Raw genomic sequence first — 20,397 nt, 5'->3', positions numbered from 1 at the left:
AATAAAAAACAATGAGAAACTTGCTTTTACTTTGATACTAGATGAAGGTAGAAAAACACCTCCTCTAAATTTATAATCACAAGTCCCCGCTTGGGTTTGTGGCCCACATGGTATGGCTCCAAAACCACTAGGTCAAAGTTAAGGGTTGGAAGGGACCCTAGGCATGTGGTAGAGACAAAAACTTATCTTTCTCAGAGGAAGGCACTTTCAACCTAGCCCATGAATTACTCCAGTAAATCATGTTCTTAAAAAAACCACCAATCAAGCAAGACTACAGTCTAAAATAACAAAATCCCAAGGAAATAGAAGCAGTAGATATCCAAGCAGACCTACAAAGTCTTCAGATACTGCAATTATCAGAATAATAAAATAATATGTTTAAAGACATGACTAAAGAATAAGAGGTTTAAAAATGGTAGAAGAGGAAAGGCAGGCCAGCACTGCCCCTACGTGTCTCGCTGGTGTGGGTAACCGACAGGCTAGGCCCAGTCCTCCTCCACTCTGCCAGTGTCCAACCTTGGCCTTGTCTGGACAGTAGGAACTAGCTCTGGGCTGCCTACTGGGAGTTGTTGTGAAGGCTTCTCTGACCCCTTTCTTCAAATGTGCAAGGTAATATTCAAAGTGATGTCAACAACCATCAATGAAGCAAAAGGTCTCTCCGGAAGCAAAAAGCAGGGGCACCTGGGTGGCTCAGTCGGTTAAGCATTTGACTTTTGATTTTGGCTCAGGTCATTATCTCACGGTTTGTGGGTTTGAGTCCTATGTTGGGCTCAGCGCTACCAGCACAGAGCCTGCTTAGGATTCTGTCTCTAACCTTCCCCTCCTCTCTCTCAAAATAAACAGGGGGGAAAAAAAAAGGAAGCAGAAAGCAAAGATCAGGCTCCTTTTTACAACCAGATCTAGAGTCACATTTTGCAGTGAATGGCCTCCATACTAGAAGAAAAGGGATCATCTTCTAGATACACTAAGGAGACTAAAATGTTGCCTTTATACACTATACTATATTATATCATATAATACATAATTATTGTTTTTTAAAGTAAACTCTACCCCCAACGTGGGGCTTGAACTTACAACCTTAAGATCAAGAGTCCCATGCTCTACCAACTGAGCCAGGCAGGCACCCCTGGAAAGCTGACTTTAAACTCATGAAAATTATGTCAGATTGGTCATGAAAGTTATTCCTTTGCAGACAGCAGCTACTAAAGAACTCCATGAACGCAGGGAACGGCTCCTTGAAAGGAAGAAGAAATTGCCAAACTATAAGCAGAAAGAACATGCAGCTATGATTAGAATATTTGGAATCCTATGTCTCTAGGCACAAGCAGTCTCTCAGCATAATGGCAATACAAAGATAAGCAGTGTGCAGATGTACATATTGAGGTTGAAATTTTTAAAGCATTAATCATTATTTGAACATCACAAAGCTCTGGATGAAAAAATTAGTGATTCTGAAAGAACAAAGGAAAAAATTTAACAAACGGGATGCTTCATAGAAGGCATGAATAGTAAAATATACCAAGCACGAAGGGAAGCATTCTGATTGTTCTTTAAGCCCCAAGAAAGACCTTGCTAAAGTAACAAAGCGTCAAGTGTAGAGAGGCAGTGCAGAGAGCAAAACCAAACGAAAGAATGCCTGTCTCTCTTCCCCAGTCACATAACAGAACCAGGAGAAGAGCCCAATGATGCTAGAAAAGAGCTAATTAACTCTGAGGAAATGAACACAAAAGGGCAGGGATATCCAAGGAAGCACAACCCAAAACAAAGACACGGAAGACAGCATCAATGCTTGAGACACACTACCGCAGCACTGCAGGAGTCCACCTGTGTGTGTGACCTCCACGATAAACTTGAAAATGAAACTGCAGAAGAACAAAGACTGATGATAAATCTCATCAACTATAAAAGTGCCGGAAATCAGACAGCGGCTGAAGAAAATCTGCTGTGGGTATTGAGGGGAGCGGAGACACGCTCCCTGCCCTGGCATCTGACCGGTGCAGAAAGTGGGAGTGCTCTCTCGGACTGAAGAGACAGGGCAACACTGGAAAACAAGGTTACACAGACGAGGGCGGAGCTGGAAAAAAGAAGTCAAGACCACGGCGGGCAAGGCAAAGAGAAAAAAAATAAATGAACAACCCGGTATTTATTGGATCTGTCCTCAAGCTTGTATCAGAAACTAAGAAAAACCTTCAACATCATCTTTTAGAGAGAAGGGAACTGAGCTAATTTAATCGTCTGAAAAGGGTGGGGGGAGAACGGCTGCTTAGAGAACCAGAGGTCTCTGCTACGGGACCCCGGACACTAAAGACAGCAGCATGAAGAAAGGTAGTATGATAAGAATCGGCGCGAACTAAGTACGGACACACTGAGGGCTGAATTAGAGCAGATGAGGGCAGAAGAACTTCCCTTCACCTGACTGGGAATGTGCCCCACACCTAACGTCTTGGCAAACGTGGCACAAGCACCCGAGAGTGATGCTTCCGTGGCGCTCTCGGCCCAGAACGAAATGGAAGGTAACGGACCGGAAAGGGGGACACAAACCAGTCCTTCTCCAAACATGTCTGCAATATAAGAGGCGTTTAGCGAGATGGTTGGTTGTAAAAATCAATAAACTAATGGTAATTGCATTTCGTACGCTAGCCACAAATAGTCCAAGAAATACAAAGTATGGCCACAGCCCCACAGAACATCTTCTTGGTGGAACAGTGTGACTTTTTAAACATCCAAATGCTTTTTAATATCCAAGTACAACTGACAGAGCATCAGAAATGCAGACAGGTGCTCTGGAAAGCAAACACCAACAGGTAGAACATGCATCTGCAACACTGCTGGCACCAAGAGAAGCGATACCACTGCGTGTGGCCAACTATTCACGAACAACCCCAATTGTCTGATCGTCAGGAAGCTGTCGTAAGCATCCTATTCCTACCATGATGGCTTGTAACTTACATACTGACATTTCACTGTGTTCTAGTTATACGTTAGAAAGCTGGCCAAGAGGCTGGGGTTGGTGTGTTACACCTTACTTTTCCCACTGCAATTAATTGGAACTAAGACTTCAGTTAGTGCTTTCCTTCAGAACATCTTAAGAAAATTACAAAGCTTTTTTGTAAGAAGCTCTAAAATATGAAAAGATCTATCTGGTTTACATATCTAGATTCAAAACTCTACTACTTCTGAGAAGGTGTGTACATGTGTGAGAATACTGACAAGCTGGTTCTAAGGAATGTCTGCAGAAGAGTAAAAGGCCAAAACAGTAACAATACTCCTGAAGAATAACAACATACAGGGAGACTTGCCTGGATCACGACTTAATGATAATGCTACAGAAATTAACAACGTGGTATCTGCCTACCAACAGAAAAAAGAACAATGAACACAATAGATGCCCAAATGGACTCATACGCAAATAACTGACAGAACAAAACTGGCACTGGGGATTGGTGGGGAAAGAATGGATTATTCAATAAATGGGAATGGGCAACCAGATACCTAAACGGGGGGGAAAGTCACACACCATTCACAGGAAACCATTCTGGGAAGACTGAGAAGTTTTAAGTTTTTTAATGTTTATTTTTGAGAGAGAGAGAGAGAGAGAGAGAGAGAGCGTGAGCGGGGAGGGTCAGAGAGAGAGGGAGACACAGAATCTGAAGCAGGCTCCAGGCTCTGAGCTGTCAGCACAGAGCCTGACGCGGGGCTCGAACTCACGAACTGTGAGATCATGAGCTGAGCCGAAGTCGATGCTTAACTGACTGAGCCACCCAAGCGCCGCAAGACTGAGAAGTTTTAAATATATAAGGCAAAACTATAAAACTTTTAGAAGACAATACAAGAAGAAAATCTTTATCATCTTTGGTCGGTGCCATGAAAGACAGAAAAGCCGAGGAACAGTTACCAATTAAAGGAGACTTAAGAGATGTGCTAACTAAGTATAACGTGGGACCTGCACTTGACGCTAGAGTGGGGAAGAAATGCTGTAAAGGATCCGGAAGACAACTGGTAGAATCTGAATATAAACTCTTTATTAGAGAGTAGAAATGTTTCAATGTTAAAGTTTCTGATTGTGATCTATGCTTGTGTAAGGGAACATCCTTGTTCTCAGGAGATAAATACTCAAGTGTTTAGGAGTAAAGGGGCCTAATGTCTTCAGCTTAATTTCAAATGGTTCAGCACTCCTACGATGTTAGCTGTGTGTTTGCACAAATTTGGAAAATTGCTGTTGTTTTTAAAATGTTTATTTTTGAAAAAGAGGGAGAGAGAAAAGGCCAGCTGGGGAGCGGCGGGGAGGGAGGAAGGGCAGAGAGAGAGAGGGAGACAGAGAATCCCAAGCAAGTTCCACAGTCAGCGCAGACCCCGACGCATGGCTTGATCTCACGAACTGCGAGATCATGTCCTGAGCTGAAATCAGGAGTCAGAAGGTTAACCGACTGAGCCACCCAAGTGCTCCATTGTTGTTGTTTTTTAAAGTTTAAGTAATTTCTTTCTTTCTTTTAATTCGTTTTCTTTATTTCTGAGAGGCGGAGAGAGACAGAGCACGAGTGAGGGAGGGGCAGAGAGAGAGGGAGACACAGAATTTGAAGCAGGATCCAGGCTCTAAGCTGTCAGCACAGAGCCTGACGTGGGGCTCGAACTCAGAAACTGTGAGATCATGACCTGAGCTGAAGTCAGACGCTCAACCGACTGAGCCACCCAGGCGCCCCTCTTTAAGTAATTTCTACCCTCAACGTGGGGATCTTGAGATCAAGAGCCACGTGTGCTTCCGACTGAGCCAGTCGGGTGCCCCAAATTTGGTGAATTGTTAACAACTAAAGAATCCAGGTGAAGAGTATATAGAAAGTGTTTGTACTAGGCTGGTTTTTCTTCTGTATGAAACGTTTTAGAAATAAAAATTTCAGGGGCGCCTGGGTAGCGCAGTCGGTTAAGCGTCCGACTTCAGCCAGGTCACGATCTCGCGGTCCGTGAGTTCGAGCCCCGCGTCAGGCTCTGGGCTGATGGCTCGGAGCCTGGAGCCTGTTTCCGATTCTGTGTCTCCCTCTCTCTCTGCCCCTCCCCCGTTCATGCTCTGTCTCTCTCTGTCCCAAAAATAAATAAAAAACGTTGAAAAAATTAAAAAAAAAAAAAGTAAATAGAAATAAAAATTTCAAACTTCTAACTATTAACTTTGCTTCCCTATAAAAATTTTCTAGGGTAAATACATATAATAAATGGCAAAAGGTCATTTTCACCAAAACAGTAAGACCAAAAAAGGGAAAAAGTGCAAAGATACTTCTAAACTAATTTCTATGCTTACTTGAAATTGCCAGTTTCCCAAATGATCGACATCTTTAATATACACGTGATAATGTCCTCCATAGCAACCACCTTGGTGGATAATAACCGAAAAGAGGTCATAAACATACTCCAAGTCATCCAATTCACTCTATAAGAGAAAAGAGCATAAACATTGATAGTTTACTTGAAAGGTGCCAATTATCTGAGAAACTTATTTACTTGGAAAGTAACTAGTATTTCTGGTTCAGGCAAAAGATGAGAGATACAAACAGATGCAAAGTGATAATTTTTTTCATTAATATAGAAATCGAAAAGTAAAATTATGGTCAATTTCCTAGCTAAGTGCTCAATGTTTTACCTATTTCACTTCTGTTATTTCAAAGCATGTTAAAATAATGTGACAAACTACTGTTTTAAAAAGGGCCTAAAGTTTTTCTATAGGAGACAGTGGCTGTTAACTAAACCTGTGGTGGCCATCATTTCGCAATATACGTAAATCAAAACTTATCATGCTATACACCTTCAACTTACAGAGTGATGTCTATCAATTATTTCTCAGTAAAACTGGAAAATAAAAAAAAAGAATTAACTCAATTATCCTGTTTTATTCAGGCAGTAAATGGAGGGGGACAAGTATATTAACTTATGCTGGAAAAACTGTTCATTCCGTATGTCCCAATAAAATAAAACCCAAAAAGCTCAGAAATTAGGCTTGAAGTAGAGGAAGGCCCATCTGAATTTAAGAATAAATGAAATATTACTTTTATACATAGAAATTCAGTAGTTAATTAATAAATGTCCTGGTCTTAATGAACATATAATGATTTGTAAATAAGAAACACAGCAGTCTCGTGGCTCTGATGTTGGCATGTATAGTGATTATATAGACAATAGTTTAAAATGGCTTATAAAGTAGGTTGCTTGTAATAATTTGTTTTTAAATTACGTGTCTCAAGGATTATCAACTCTAGCGAAGTTCCCATTACCTGTTCACTTTCTACATGTGTAATTCATTACTGCATCTCATGTAAACTAAATCCAAATAGCAAAGTACGAATTAATGGTAATCTCTCCTAACGTAGGGTCATTTCTAATTTCGTTCTTAAATTTTCCTTTCAAAGATCTTCCAAGGAGAGTTTAATAAAAAGAACTGAGAACAAACCATACTTCAGAAATTCAAAAGGACTGTAATAAACCAGTGGTTCTCAGCTGGGACTGATTTTACCAACCCTCTCCCCCCAGGAGACATGGACATTTGGCAAGGTCTGAAGACATTTTTGTCACTACTAGGGGTGGGGTGGGAGGGTGGGATGCTACTGTCATCTAGTGGGTAGAGGCCAGGGATGCGGCTTAAAATCCTACAATGCATAGGACATAGACCTCACAACAAAGAATGACCCAACTCAAAATGTTAACAGAGCCAGGTTGAAAGATTCTGCAGTAAGTCAACTGAAAACCAGGCCGATAAAGATTAAATCCTGACAGGGTAAAAGAAAAAATTTCAAAATAAAAGTTCAAACCTGTTCACAAAAAGGCTTGAGATTGATCCGGAGAGGGAACGTGTAACAGCTAGTTTCCTTGTATCGTTCGTGCTTCACAAAATCAAAATTAAATCTTAACAATGAAACAGTAAGAAAGGGAGGCAGCTTACGTAATTTGGCCGACTGTTAAAAGAAAAATTTTTACAGTTTTTTAAAAAGCAGAGTTATAGAAAAGAATATGTAAGATATCTTAAGATCTGAAAAGGCAACCCATGATGCAGTTTTAAGAGAAATAATGTCCTTAAATCACATAAATTCATCACCTTGGATTCAATTCAGCTGACATGAACTCATCTATTTCATGGGACCAAAGGTGATTTATCACTTACTTATGTTTACAACTAAAAAGTTACAACCCGAGTTCATGTTTTTAGCGCGGATATCCCAAAATCAAAGCTGTCCAACAAACATGTTGTAACTGGTGCTCCCCATTCTAACAGTGCTCCCTCCCTGCATGAGCCCTGGCGTTTCACCTTCCTCCTTTGCCCAGGACAAAGGACCCAATGATTGGGGTTTTATAATGAATGCCCTTTAAAGCAGATAAAAAAAATATTTTTGTTTCCTTGTTTTAAGACAAAGCACTAAATGAAGCTGCTTTTTATTTAAAAGTCATCAGCTTCCCCCCAGTGTCTTAGCTCTAATGGTATGCTGGCTAGGGGGTGGCAAAAAAACCTTCTCATCTGTTAAATCATCGTTAATGGTATTATCATCCTTACATACAAATATCTAACGTTCTTAAAAATATATTTAAGACAATTCCACAAATTGGGGGTTAAAAAAAAAGTTAAGTGAGAAAATGGCAACATGACATGGCAGATTTTCCAAGAAGTTTAAAAAAAAAAATACACCTAAAAAACCCGAGTATCTCATCTACAACAAGGCTGAGAAAAGTGACTGTGCTCAGAATAAGGAAATCTACATTAATTTAGGTAGCACGACCAAACTGAAATTTAGGATGCAATTTAAAAAATATCAAGATCAAAAAATTTCCATTGAAAAAAAATTAAACCAATGACATACCACTGACATACAAGAACTGCTTTTGTTGAGCTCAGGGTTGTTTTACTAATGTGCTAATTAAGTTCAACCAAAACAAAGAACGTGTTTACGTATCTTTCCGAGACCTTTCATCCTCTGAATTTTATATTTATTTTACTAGACTGTAGTTGTGATACCAAAGGTGAAATACCAAATAAATAAGCAAAACAATGAACCTCTCCGTGTGTCACAAAAAGGCAAAGGCTGGATGGAAATGCATACTAAAGAATGTCACATTCACACTGGTTTCAAATCCTATTGTGAAAAGCTACAGGCGTGGAGTTTGTTTTTCGTTTTTCATTTGTTTTTTACATTCTCACCTACAACCTCCAGGAGCTAAATCAGTATTCTGTGTTATCGAAATCAGTCCTCATTTTGTTGGAAAATTTAGTAACTGTCAGCTCCAGGGATGGTGCTCTCTGTCACACAGAATACCTGCAAAGACCCATCTTCGGTGGTGGCTCCTGAAGCCAGTGCTCAGTAACCACTGACCGGGCAGCCTATGGCATCATCTGGCAGCAGTGGCTTAGTCACTAAGGCTTAGCCCTCCTGTCATCCCCACAGTGAGAAAGGAAGCACTCTGGCTGAGTATTTCCCTCCTCTGTGGGAGGAGGAAAGGGCTTATTCGATTTGCTAGAGTCAGGGAGGTGTTATCTGTCAATATCGTAAAATAACCACATGTGCAGGAAATGAGGCCGTCTTTTGTCACAGCAGGAGGCAAAGAAAGAAAAGCGCAATGAGCTTTTTGGCAGAAACAAAAACATACCGCCTTCCTCCTAGTGGTACTTTGCCAAAAGCAAGGATATGGGCAGTCTATTAAAAAAAAAAAAAAAGTGTTTTTAAGAAATGCTGAGGTACAGATATATTTTTCTTGGGAGGGAAAGAAGTTGTGAGAACTGTTGGGTTGAAAACGTAAAAAAATGCTTTACTGTAAAAAATTAAAATACAGATTTGTGGAATGGAAAGGTGTTTTCGCTCCTCGGTTGCAATTAGGGGCTTCCTGTGTATCCTCCAGACTTTCTCACGCAAGTTGGCTTCACTTGACAAACCTTGGTGCTGCCGAGTGCGGAGGGGGCGCCCAAGAGAAGGCAGGTGTCTGTCTTTACCTTGGCTGCTTTAACCAGCCTGTCACAAGTCCCACAGTGGTACAGGTTGTCACAGTCAAAAACTTCCTCTTCTACATACATGTTCCAGAGTGCATCTTCCAAACCTGATACGTTTTTGACTGCTACTGTGAGATCTAAGAAGTCTTCCTGAAACACACATGAATGTCATATTGAAAGAAAACAATCTCACAGTGGTTCACAAACACATCACCAACTCCTACATATGTTGGGAATAACAGATAACTTTTCCCTAAAACACTGTACGTAGTATGAGGGGACAGATGGCCTGATTGGATACTGTGAAATTCATCACACAGTATTACCCTAAATCAAACTGTAATTTGGCCTAAAATATGTCACGAACTAGTCTGTAAGTTCCCGGCAGCTACAGTAAAACTTACTTTAGTTGGAAATAAGCCACTGAACACACATCTGGACTGACAAGCGTATGTGTTCAGTGCTTACGAGTTCTGTCTCGTCTCTAGGCTAGAACGGCACAGGCAGGGCTGGACCCTCTAATGTAAACCCCGCTTCTTCATCTTCTGCTAGGGCTGGTTTACGGGAGTTGTAAGAAAATTAATTATTTTGAGCCAGCATAAAAAGGTATTTTTCTGAAAAGAGGACAGTATTTTGCAAACAGCAGTCTGTCAAGTCTGCTGTAACTACATTTCAATTGCAACTTATAACTTCTAAACACGTGAAATCTGATCAGTTTCAATCATACATAGTTCTGTGGGTGTAACAGCATTGCCCTAAGGGATTACAGGGACTGTAAAATAATAGTACTAACTAGCTCATGGTGGAAATCTAAAGGAACAGAAACAACATTTATATGTAGTTTATAATATGTACCTATGAAAAGTTGATGTCTATAACTTATTAGGTGCCTTCATGTACATTATGTCTTAAAATTATTTTGTGAATTATTACAGTGTAGTTAAGTCAATCATATGGTAATCCAAAGACACACAACGTCTTAATATTTCCAAATTAAGCTGACCAAATCCTCTATCAGCACAGGCAAAAAGGACCAAAAAGTTTTTTTTTTACCCCAACTCTTTCATTAAAAAAAAGGAAAAGTATACATATATCCAAAGAAGCAATTAATGCAACATTTAGAAAATGGCATTTAATATTTTACTCATACAGTCAAATACAGCAATTTTCTAGAACTCTTGCCATAATAAAAAGAGGCTATTAAGGGACAAACTGTTCAGTGATGCAACTATGTGCTGGGTAAGATTTATAAAGCAAGCAGAGACATTATATTTACAGGAGCAAATTTCCAATATCTAATTTTCAAGTAGATTAAATGGACAACATAAGCTCACACATACAAATGAATTTTCTAAAGGATATTAATAAACTAAATCCAATACTTAATTATAGGTGTTTGTCAATGTAAACATTCTTTAGTATTCTCTATTTCTATCACTTCCTTAATTAACTTTTGTTACAATACTCCAACCAACCATGAAATTGGGTCTGCTCATGAGGCCACAGATCTCTACCTATAAACATTCCCCAAATCTATTTTCTAAAGATTAGAGTACTGAAGAAAAGATTAAAGCTACGTTTTAAGATATTTGCTTCTTTTAGTTTATATGAAGAAATCTGAATCATAAACTCAGGATTTAGGTGTAGGTGGAGTAAAAGAAAATAACTGATAAAGTTATTTCTAGTAACAAACGCTTTAATCCTCATGTGGTATTACAGATCACAGACTTAATTATGTGAATTATAATTTATGATATAACTTATTACTAAAACACTCTTGTATATATATTCACCTGCTTTTCACTGACATTCTTACATTCTTTACAAACAACCTGGTTAACAATGGTCCCGTGATACAGACGATTGATGAGGTCATGGCCGGAGGTCCCGACTAAAGAAGTTTCCAAAGCACTAAAGAGAATTCGATTCAGTTCTTGCACATCATGTTGCCTCATTTCCTATAAAACAGGTAACTTTTAAATGTGATTTTGTGCTTCAGGTTTTTAAAAACAGATTTTTAAAGTGGTATTAGTTACAAAACATAAGATTTATCTAGAAATCCAAAGTTAAGCCTTGATCAAATACAAGGATGACTGGGCTAAGCAAACGGAGAGCAGGTGAAGAGATCACCACTGTTTTTACTTTCACTACAAAATGAAAACATGAACAGGGGTGTTCAGTGTGTACATACAACTCAACTCACTTGAAAACTGGAAAGTGCTTTCATTCTTGTGGGAAACCACACACGGCCACACCACAGGAGAGGAGGGAGAACACAGCAGGCACAGAGCAGTGTCTAAGAGCCGGCAGTGTATGCACAGCAAAATCTCCCTTACATCAGGGGATCCGAATTACCAGCATTTGAAAAGAACCAGAATTTACTGTTTGCACATGCAGACCGACTAACACAGTGCTGAGAAAAATTCTGAAGCAACTTGCTTCACTCCACCAGGGGTCATGCAGCTGTGTGTGAACACACCGAGCGCCTTAAGCACAACTGATAATCCAGAGCCAAGGGGACGCCAACACTCAGAAGTGGAGCAGAGGAGGAAGAGCCAGGGCCGGGGGAGAGTCACAGGAAGCAGCAGAAGCTGGTGCGTTAAGGGGGGGGCAGGCAGGGAGTGCTCTCGAGAGCCCGCTCAGAACAGAGAAGTGTCTCCTGGAACTTGGCCCGTGGATGTCATGAGTGACTTGGACAAGAAGGTAGAAAGGAGGTAGAGGGACAAATGAAAGGTGCAGAAGTAGAGACCATGAGGGAGTGAAAAGAAGCTGATAAAGTGGATGAAAGCTGGAGCAAGAAGTGGGCTTCAGGATCTTTTTTCTTGATTTTTTGAGATACTACAGCATGTAAATTTCTCCAGTATCACTGGCTCTGAAGGGACCGTGTGGAAGTGTGCAGGCTCTGTTTCTGAATAATTCTGAGGCTGCAAAAGGTGCCTCAGAGTCCCTCTCTACCAGTCCTAGAGGGTTTCCTGAGAGGTTTTATTTAGAAAGTAATAAATAATGTTTTCAGTGCTTTAAGAGTATGAAATCAGCAACTCAGTGGCAGCTCATGATCTAAAAGGAAAATCCATCAGCAGATGACTAGATTGAAACACAGCGTGGCATATCCCTCTTGTACAGTATTACTTGGCAATAAAAATGGATGAAGTGCTGATGTGAACACAAACGAAACTGGAGACATGATTTAAGTGAAAGAAGCTAGTTACAAAGGATCACATATTGTATGACTCCCTTTCTGTGAAATGTCCAGAACAGGCAAATCCATAAGGGTAGAAAGTAGATGAGTGGTTGCCAGGGTCTGGGGGGAGAGTGTCTGCTAATGGGTATGGGGTTTCTTTTTGGGGTGGTGAAAACGTTCTAAAGCTGACCGCAGTGATGGTTGTACAAGTCTGTGAACATACTGAACAGCTGCTGACTCGTACCCTTATGAGTGAATTTTATGGCATGTGAATTACAGCTCAACGAAGTGGTCATTTTTAAATGTTTTTATAATTATTATTTTTTTAAGTTTATTCATTTATTTTGAGAGAGAGCAAGCATAAGCGGGAGAGGGCAGAGAGAGAGGGAGAGAAGTCCCAAGCAGGGTCTGCAACTGTCAGCGCAGAGCCCGATGTGGGGCTCAAACTCGCGAACTGAGAGATCATGACCTGAGCCAAAACCAAGAGTAGGACACTTAACTGACTGAGCCACCCGGGCGTCCCACAAAGCTGTCATTTTTAAAACAAGGAAAGAAGAAGGACTTGACCCTAAACGCCTGCTCTAACCCAGAAACTTAACTGCGTAATACCCCACTTCACTTCAAAACCCAAGCCGTACCTCTTCAACCTCACAGCATCATCTGGTTTAGGAGTTGCTCGTCATTAGAAGACCACAGTTCAAAGTTTATCTTTGAAGGCAATGTTACGTTTTTCTGGTCATTGCCTCTTTAAATTCTGCAATAGTCTCCCACACCTGTCTCTTGTAAGAATACATCTACTCCATTAAAAAATCACAGCTCATCAATATCGACAACAAGCACCTTTACTCGCTGCTGACATGTTTCGTGTTTGCATGTAGTGAAGTACCCTTTAGAAACTCCAACAGAAAACGAGAGAACGTGCACACACAGTAGGATACGGGAAGAAAATGAAGAGTCAGGAGGGAAGCAGGACAGAAAAATGAAAAGACCAGCTAAGAATGTTTTCACCGTTTTCCTTGAAGCAAATGTTCCAATGAGAATACCCAGATTCAAACACAAAAGGCATGTCATCAAGACAGACAGAATTGTTGTCGGCCGCTTTTTAAGCTGGTTAGCAATTTGTTACATAAATGAGAATTTCCGTGTAATAGACACCGTTATCTCAACTAGACTATATAAAGGACAGGGACTGTACAAGTCTCCCTGTGTCCTCTCCCTGCGTCCACAACCCTCTCTCCGAAGCCAAATCACACCCATTCATAAAATCTCGCATAGAGCAAGTGTCTAGAAATAGATTTCTGGCTTGTAATTATTGAACGTGAAAAGCAAATATTTCATCTATTTCTTGAGACTCTAAGACAAAATGAAAGGAAGTCAGATACTGTTATTAAACCAACATTTACTCTTTATTGCTGATAACTCTGTTCCTTGGAGAAGCTGACCTTCGTACCTCATCGCTGGTCCACCCGAAGCTGTCAGTGAGGTCCGTGGTGGACGCTGCATCCTGGTCTAAGAGCAGAAGCTGAGCAAACATCCGCTGTAACTGTAAAGGGATGATTCGAACCTGAAAGAGAAGCAAATGAGGTGTGCATCTCTAAATGAGGTCCTTTAAGTGTCTCTGGGGGCAGGGAGCTTAAAAAGAACGGCAAACCAGTTTTCTCCTTTCTCCTAGTCCATTCACTTCAATCAGGAGGAAGTTTATAACTATTACACAGGGTGAACTAAGATTCACTTTTTATTAAGATTCTAATTCAATCCAAAAAGCTTTAGCTATCTGGAGTTTTCTACCTCGACACGGTACACGATCATTACTAACACCCAAATAGTTCTAAGAAACCACCCGATTACTCGCAGTGGTTTCAGTCTCTACTAGTTCGCTCCCTCTCTAAAATCTCTCAGAGACACACTCCCCAGGAGGAATTTTCCAGTCACGATTTTCACTCACTCTGGAGTCTGGACACCTCACCTGCTTCCTGCTTTATCTGGTGTGGGGCAGGTTAGGGCAGGCAGAGAATGTTGCTCAGAGCCTCGTGGGCAGACTGGACTTAAGTATCTAAAGTGAGAGTAAGACTTTACACACCTTTATGGCAATCTGACATCATTGCCGCCACATTTTTATTACATGTTACAAAGTATGACGTGCAGGAGATGGGGAAGAAAAGGAAATAGGTAAAAATTGCCTCTTCGCAACACAGGTGGTCTCAGAAGAACTGGGCTGGATCACAGAAGACTACTATTACGAAGTGCAGATGTTAGCCTGAAAGCAATAAACTTCTGAATGGTGTTTAGGCAAGGAGGGACACGATTAGAAATGCACTTTTAATAAACCAATTCCTCACGTGGTTTATTTCCAGACTACTAAATTAAAACAGCACCAGTGTCTAAGTTTTGTTGTTGTTACATATGTGAGTATTAGGGAGATTTTTTGGTAGGCTAGTGTGGGTCATTTGCGAATATCTTCTTGATCAGGTTGTGTCTATAAAGCCACTCCAGCACTATATTTGGAGAAATAATTCTTTTTGGGGAGGAAGATTCCCTTACCAGTACGGTGTATGAGCCAAATCACTTTTCTGAAAATAAAGATTAATATTCAGTAATTAATAAAATTATGGATTTCTATGAGCAAGGAACTTAATTCCTTACTCAGAAAAACATTTCCTCAGGGGCGCCTGGGTGGCTCAGTCGGTTGAGCCTCCGATTTTGGCTCAGGTCATGATCTCATGGTTGATGAGTTCGAGCCCTGCGTCAGGCTCTGTGGCTGACAGCTCAGAGCCTGGAGCCTGCTTTGGATTCTATGTCTCCCTCTCTCTCTGCCCCTCCCCCTGCTCATGCTCTGTCTCTGTCCCAAAAATAAATATAAACATTAAAAAAAAAATTTCAATACTCCAAAAAAAAAAAAAAACCCCACAAAAACACCTGTAAATCACAGATTTAATACCTTTGCATCAGGTTTATCCTTATCCTCGAATGAACCAAGCTCTTCTGGGCCAAGGGAAAATAAGGCTTCTAAACAAAAAGGTAGAATCAGTGATAGAGAAACGTCATTATTTCATTTTAGAAAACTGTTTTAGAAAGCCAAAGCCTCCAGTAAATAAAATCAGTTAGAGATTCTGAAGTATGATTGTGGCAATGTTTATACTGTGACTCCATACATTTTATTTCCTGATAACATTACTTTTTTTTTTATGTTTATTTATCTTTGAGACAGAGAGAGACAGAGCATGAACGGAGGAGGGTCAGAGAGAGGGAGACACAGAATCTGAAACAGGCTCCAGGCTCTGAGCGGTCAGCACAGAGCCTGATGCGGGGCTCGAACTCACAGACCACGAGATCATGACCTGAGCCGAAGTCGGACGCTTAACCAACTGAGCCACCCAGGCGCCCCATGATAACATTACTTTTAACCACTGACTCTATAAAGTGGCATGCTAAGGTTTCAGTAGGGAAGATCTACACAAGGAAAACGATGCTTATGAAAGTACAAACGGTAATATCAGAAATCTTTGAGGGTTTTATATTGCCTATGGCAGTGGGTCCCAAAAGCCACATGAGGAAACATACAATATATAAAAGTATCACATGTTCATTTACAAGCCACATGTGAAGCTTTCAACCATCTTTGAAGAGAAAGACCACCTTGATCTCTGAGATCACACCCTTCGTTTTTAGTATAACAATGTCTTTTCTGTGTTAAGGGTAGTAACAGATGGTAGTGACCTTACCTGGAGTGCTAGTCTCCACAACTGTTTTATACTCCCAAGTCTAGGCATGTCGCTCAATGGGGCATATCTGAATCTTATGGGAAGTCGACATTCAAACCACATGGGAACCCCTACTAGGACACTTTGATCTACTCCAGGGAGAGAATGGATGGGATGGGTCTTGTTTCCCTCTGCAGACCACTGCTGCCCAGGTGATTACTATTACGAATGTTACACTCCTTCTGAGCTCCAGGCAGGAAATGGGAAGAAACGAGCTACCAATCTAAAGGTTAAAGCATAAAACCATACAAGGACTTTTACGATCATTTCCCACTACTCTCCGTCACCCTGAACCAGTACAGTGGAAACCAATCCAGCCCTACTCAAGGTACTGTGCCAGAAGATTCCAAAATTATTCTCCCCCCAGTACTCTGCCAATTCCTACCCCTTCTAAAACTGTATCTCCTCTTCAGTTGGCATCAGGATCCATGCTAAGCCGTATAAGGAATGCACAGTCCACACTAAGATATGTGCTTGGCCAGTGACCTCCTTTGCTGAGAATAAGATGGCCTGGGCTTTTGCTCAGTGGCCATCTCCATTCAGCCCTATCTTTGCTCAGGTGCCCTCTCTATGACCTGGACTGCCTGCCCACCAATCACCTTCCTCAGTCTCTTTTCAAGGCTACTTTTCTACTGCAACTGTATTAAAGTTTGAAAGACTTTTAATCTCCTAGGAATCTGCTGAAATTTATGCTGAAAATCTCTAATGGTGGAATAACTGCATACATTAGGGAGATATGTTTACGGACAAGATGGAGTCAAGGACAAACGGCTTCACTCTGAAATCCCACATGCAGTTTCATCCATTAGAATGGCCCTGGGAAGGGGATGATGGTAAATATTTACTAAATCTCTGGAGGCAGGAAGTCTTTCCAAGCTAAGAAGCAACAGAAAATGTCAAAAAATTTTGCTAAATTCGGTACTGATGGGAAGTGGGGGATGAGATACTGGACACAGGATGAGCCAGGTTGTCTGTCCTCAGCATGAGGGGACACTGTGGAGAGCTGAGGCACAGTCATGCAGCTGTGTGGTTCAAGGCCCCAGTAGGGGCCACGTGAAGGTAATGTTCATATTGAAACCAAGAGACTAAGACCCTTGTGGAGGAAGCTAGTTTGCAGAGATGGGAATGGTACAAACATAAAGAGAAATACAGTGGCAAGAAATCAAGGTCCAGTGAGGTCAGGCTGGCTCCCTGTAAGCGGTTTCAAGGAGATTCCCTTATATTCTTGTAGTAAACCCCCCCTTTTAATTGACCTAATTGAGTGTGTTTCTGTTCCTTGCACATAGTCCCTTGTCTAACATCTTGGGTCTTTGGAATTTCCAGCTTTGAGAAAGGTAATAAGAAGAAAGCTATATATATGTTAACATTACATCCCCAGCAGGATCTGGGATAAACAGTATCCATTAATTAAGGAGTTCACATTCCTGGAATAAATGTATGAACATCCACCCAAGTGAGACAGCTAAGACTATAAACGGCCTCACATGTGGTTGGGTTCTGAGGCTAAACAAGTTCAGACCAGGTTATTGGAATATTCTGGATTTCAGAATTGCACATAAACGTTTGTGGACTGTATAAATAATGGGACATCCCGTCCTTGCTCCAAAAGGCAGGATTTAATTGTTTTAGGTAACTTGAGTGTTTATTACTTTAGTGAAATTAAAAATTTTTTTTAATTTTAAAAATACAAATAGCATAACAATAATGAAGGCTGGCGCTCACGACAAAATTGTCTTTATGTGGTATTTTAAATTATAGGAATCAGAAAAGCAATTCATCGTCTTATTTTTGTTACTAAAAACTACCGTGATCACACAGAATATATTTAAGATAATGTAAGCTTCACATTTCTCTAGAGAGAATTACCAATTTACGTCTTTCAGCAGCAGTAATACACCCATGCTGTGGAATACAACTTTAAGATACTTTTGTAATTTTGCACAATTGATTACAAGTAGAGACAAGGGTACATATTACTGACTAATCAAATGCATGTAACACAGCATACCTCTGAATTCGGGTGTGAAATGAAGAGTCTGAAGAAGGGAATTGAGGTAACAGGTTCCACCCTGATTTCTAATTCCGCTTAAACTGGTGAATTCTCTAGGAGCCGGTGGCTCCAAAACCTTGGTCTTTAATTTCTTCTCGTTTCCATACTGATAATTTGACACACTGGAATAATCTTCTTCAAACAGATCCCCAAACATCGTGACACTAAATACTACCCTTTAAAAAAAAAAAAAAAAAAAAAAGACAGGTTATACAAATGCTTTTATTTTTAAAACACATTTTCCACACACCTCCCTATCTTATGCTTGGGAATGTCTCTTTTAAATCGTTCCTTACAAAATTTATCCAGTAGTTTGGGGTTTTGGAGACTGCAAGACCTGGATTTTCTCATCCTTGCTAAGACACCCTGCCTGTGTTACCGCAGGCAAGTTACCTAACCTGTGTTCTTTAGATATACAATGGGATACCACCTATCACTCAAGGTCCTTTAAACCAATTGAGAGAATTTAAGAAAGGCACTTGGTGCATAGGGTTTGGCTCGCAATAAATAATAGCTGTTTTAAAAGAGGCATATTGGGGTGCCTGGGTGGCTCGGTCGGTTAAGCGGCCGACTTCGGCTCAGGTCATGATCTCACGGTTCTTGAGTTCAAGCCCCGCGTCAGGCTCTGTGCTGACTGCTCAGAGCCTGGAGCCTGTTTCGGATTCTGTGTCTTCCTCTCTCTCTGACCCTCTCCCATTCATGCTCTGTCTCTCTCTGTCTCAAAAATAAATAAACATTAAAAAAAAAAATTTTTTTTTTTTTTTTAAATAAAAGAGGCATATTGAGGGACACCTGGGTGGCTCAGTCAGTTCAATGTGAGTCTTGACTGCGCCTCAGGTCATGATCTCACAGTCGTGAGATCCAGCCCCAGGTCGGTTCTTCCCTGAGCGATCAGCCTGGAGCCTGCTGGAGATTCCACCCCTCCCCCACTCACGTTTTGTTTTCTCTCTCTCTAAATAAACAAAAACATGTATATAAAAAAAGTAAAAAGGCATACTGGAATCCCTAGTGAAAAAAGAAAGAAAACCCTTCATTAACCCTTATCTACTGCTGGGGTGGCAAAGCCAATCCTAGACTCTTGCGAGTTAATAAGGGCCTGGGGACGTTCAACCACCTCCTGAAATCTCAGCTTCTCACACTCCTTGTGCCAAGTTATGCCACTCGAAGGAATTAAATGGAACAAATTCATCTCTACGGCAGTTTAGGACATGGTCCCAAAGCTAGAGGGCGGGAAGGAGGTTCACTGGGAGAAAAAACTGCCATTAAAACCAACGAGCCTAAAGGCCCCACCAACACGTATCCAGTGATGCCAACATTAGGTCTGGGAACCTACAGGACCCGCTCAAGGTCTCACCTCGAGAGTGGAGGAGGGTCACTTGGAGATGAGAAATATAAAGTGCCTAGCACAGTTGCTAAGGGACAGGAAGCGCTGAAATGCAATATATTCCTTTTCAACCCGTTCCTCAGAAGAAGAAAAAAAAAAAAAAAAAAGCACAAAAAAATGGAACTTGAACGTCCGGCCTCGAATTCGTGGTCTGGATTCCGGTCTCCCCCACGCCGGGGCCCGAGGCCAGGCCCTCAGGCCCTGCACGCCACCACAGAGCCCAGGGGCGCGAAGAGACAGGGGTCCCCGCGGCCGCGCACCGCTGACGCCACGCCAGGAGGGCGCCGCGTCCCGAGGCCGCCCGGGCAGTCCCTCGCTTCGCCGTCCTCAGGTGTGCCACCCACAGCGTCCGTGCGCCTCCCACGTCCCCACGCCGGGAACCCCGGCCGCCAGCCTCACTTACTGCCTAAAGCCCAGCCCCACGAGCCGGCCCAGACCCACGGTCGAAACAAACGTACGCGCCCCTACTGCGCGCAGCCATGCTTGCGTGGGCAGCTGCCCCGCGGCCCGGAGCGTGAGGGATTTATGCAACGCGCGGACTACGCTTCCCAGGACGCCCCGCGAGAGCGCCGGCCCGCCGCGCGGCGCCTTATGGGCAATGTAGTCTCTTGCCCGCAGAGTTCTGGAGTCGTGGTGGGAGGGCTACGTTGGAGATGCCATCTGTTCAGGGGTGCGCGGGTCAGTTTGGTCCGCCGGCCACGCGTGCGTTCACGTTTTAAGAGCTTATATTGACTGCTTTTCGCAATCCAAACTAATCTTTTCGCATGGCTAATTTCCAAGTTACCTGCACATTGGAAACTGTAGGGCTTCAAGTTTGCCACGCTCTTTCATGGAAAAATGTTTCACATAACCGTAAACCTTTATGACATCCTCAGTGTTTATTTTGTCTGTACCAACTCTGAGTAGCATACCCAGGAGTACGTAAAAACCTCAAAATTTCCCTCTCGTCCCCTTGGAGAGCTTCAGTGTGGACTATTTCAATAGCCTGTTCAGGCTCTACTTCTGGCATCTTTCTCTTATCCAGCTTCCATCCAGGAATCAACGAGGAAGACAGGGAGAACACCGTTT

General features: G+C 41.8%; 1 protein-coding gene across 8 annotated transcripts in view; it reads right to left on the bottom strand.

The window, feature by feature from the left end:
• The window catches only part of USP40 (ubiquitin specific peptidase 40), an 88,171-nt gene extending 68,064 nt beyond the window's left edge, over positions 1–20,107 (bottom strand). For 3 of the 8 annotated variants that reach the window (XM_049614642.1, XM_049614645.1, XM_049614646.1), the window contains exons 1-8: positions 19,300–19,726; positions 17,904–18,121; positions 15,073–15,140; positions 13,585–13,698; positions 10,747–10,911; positions 8,957–9,103; positions 6,792–6,935; positions 5,291–5,419 (exon numbers count right to left, since the gene is read on the bottom strand). In XM_049614642.1, the coding sequence (XP_049470599.1) occupies positions 5,291–5,419; positions 6,792–6,935; positions 8,957–9,103; positions 10,747–10,911; positions 13,585–13,698; positions 15,073–15,140; positions 17,904–18,102 (966 nt within the window). In that variant the 5' untranslated portion in view covers positions 18,103–18,121; positions 19,300–19,726. The other 5 variants (XM_049614643.1, XM_049614644.1, XM_049614648.1 and 2 more) reach the window with 5 other exon arrangements.
• Positions 20,108–20,397: the final 290 nt, after the last annotated feature.

Source organism: Panthera uncia, assembly GCF_023721935.1.
Source record: "Panthera uncia isolate 11264 chromosome C1 unlocalized genomic scaffold, Puncia_PCG_1.0 HiC_scaffold_3, whole genome shotgun sequence".
In the NCBI taxonomy this organism is placed as follows: domain Eukaryota; kingdom Metazoa; phylum Chordata; class Mammalia; order Carnivora; family Felidae; genus Panthera; species Panthera uncia.
Note: the sequence above shows the minus strand (reverse complement) of the source record. Positions and strands in the feature narration are given on the sequence as shown.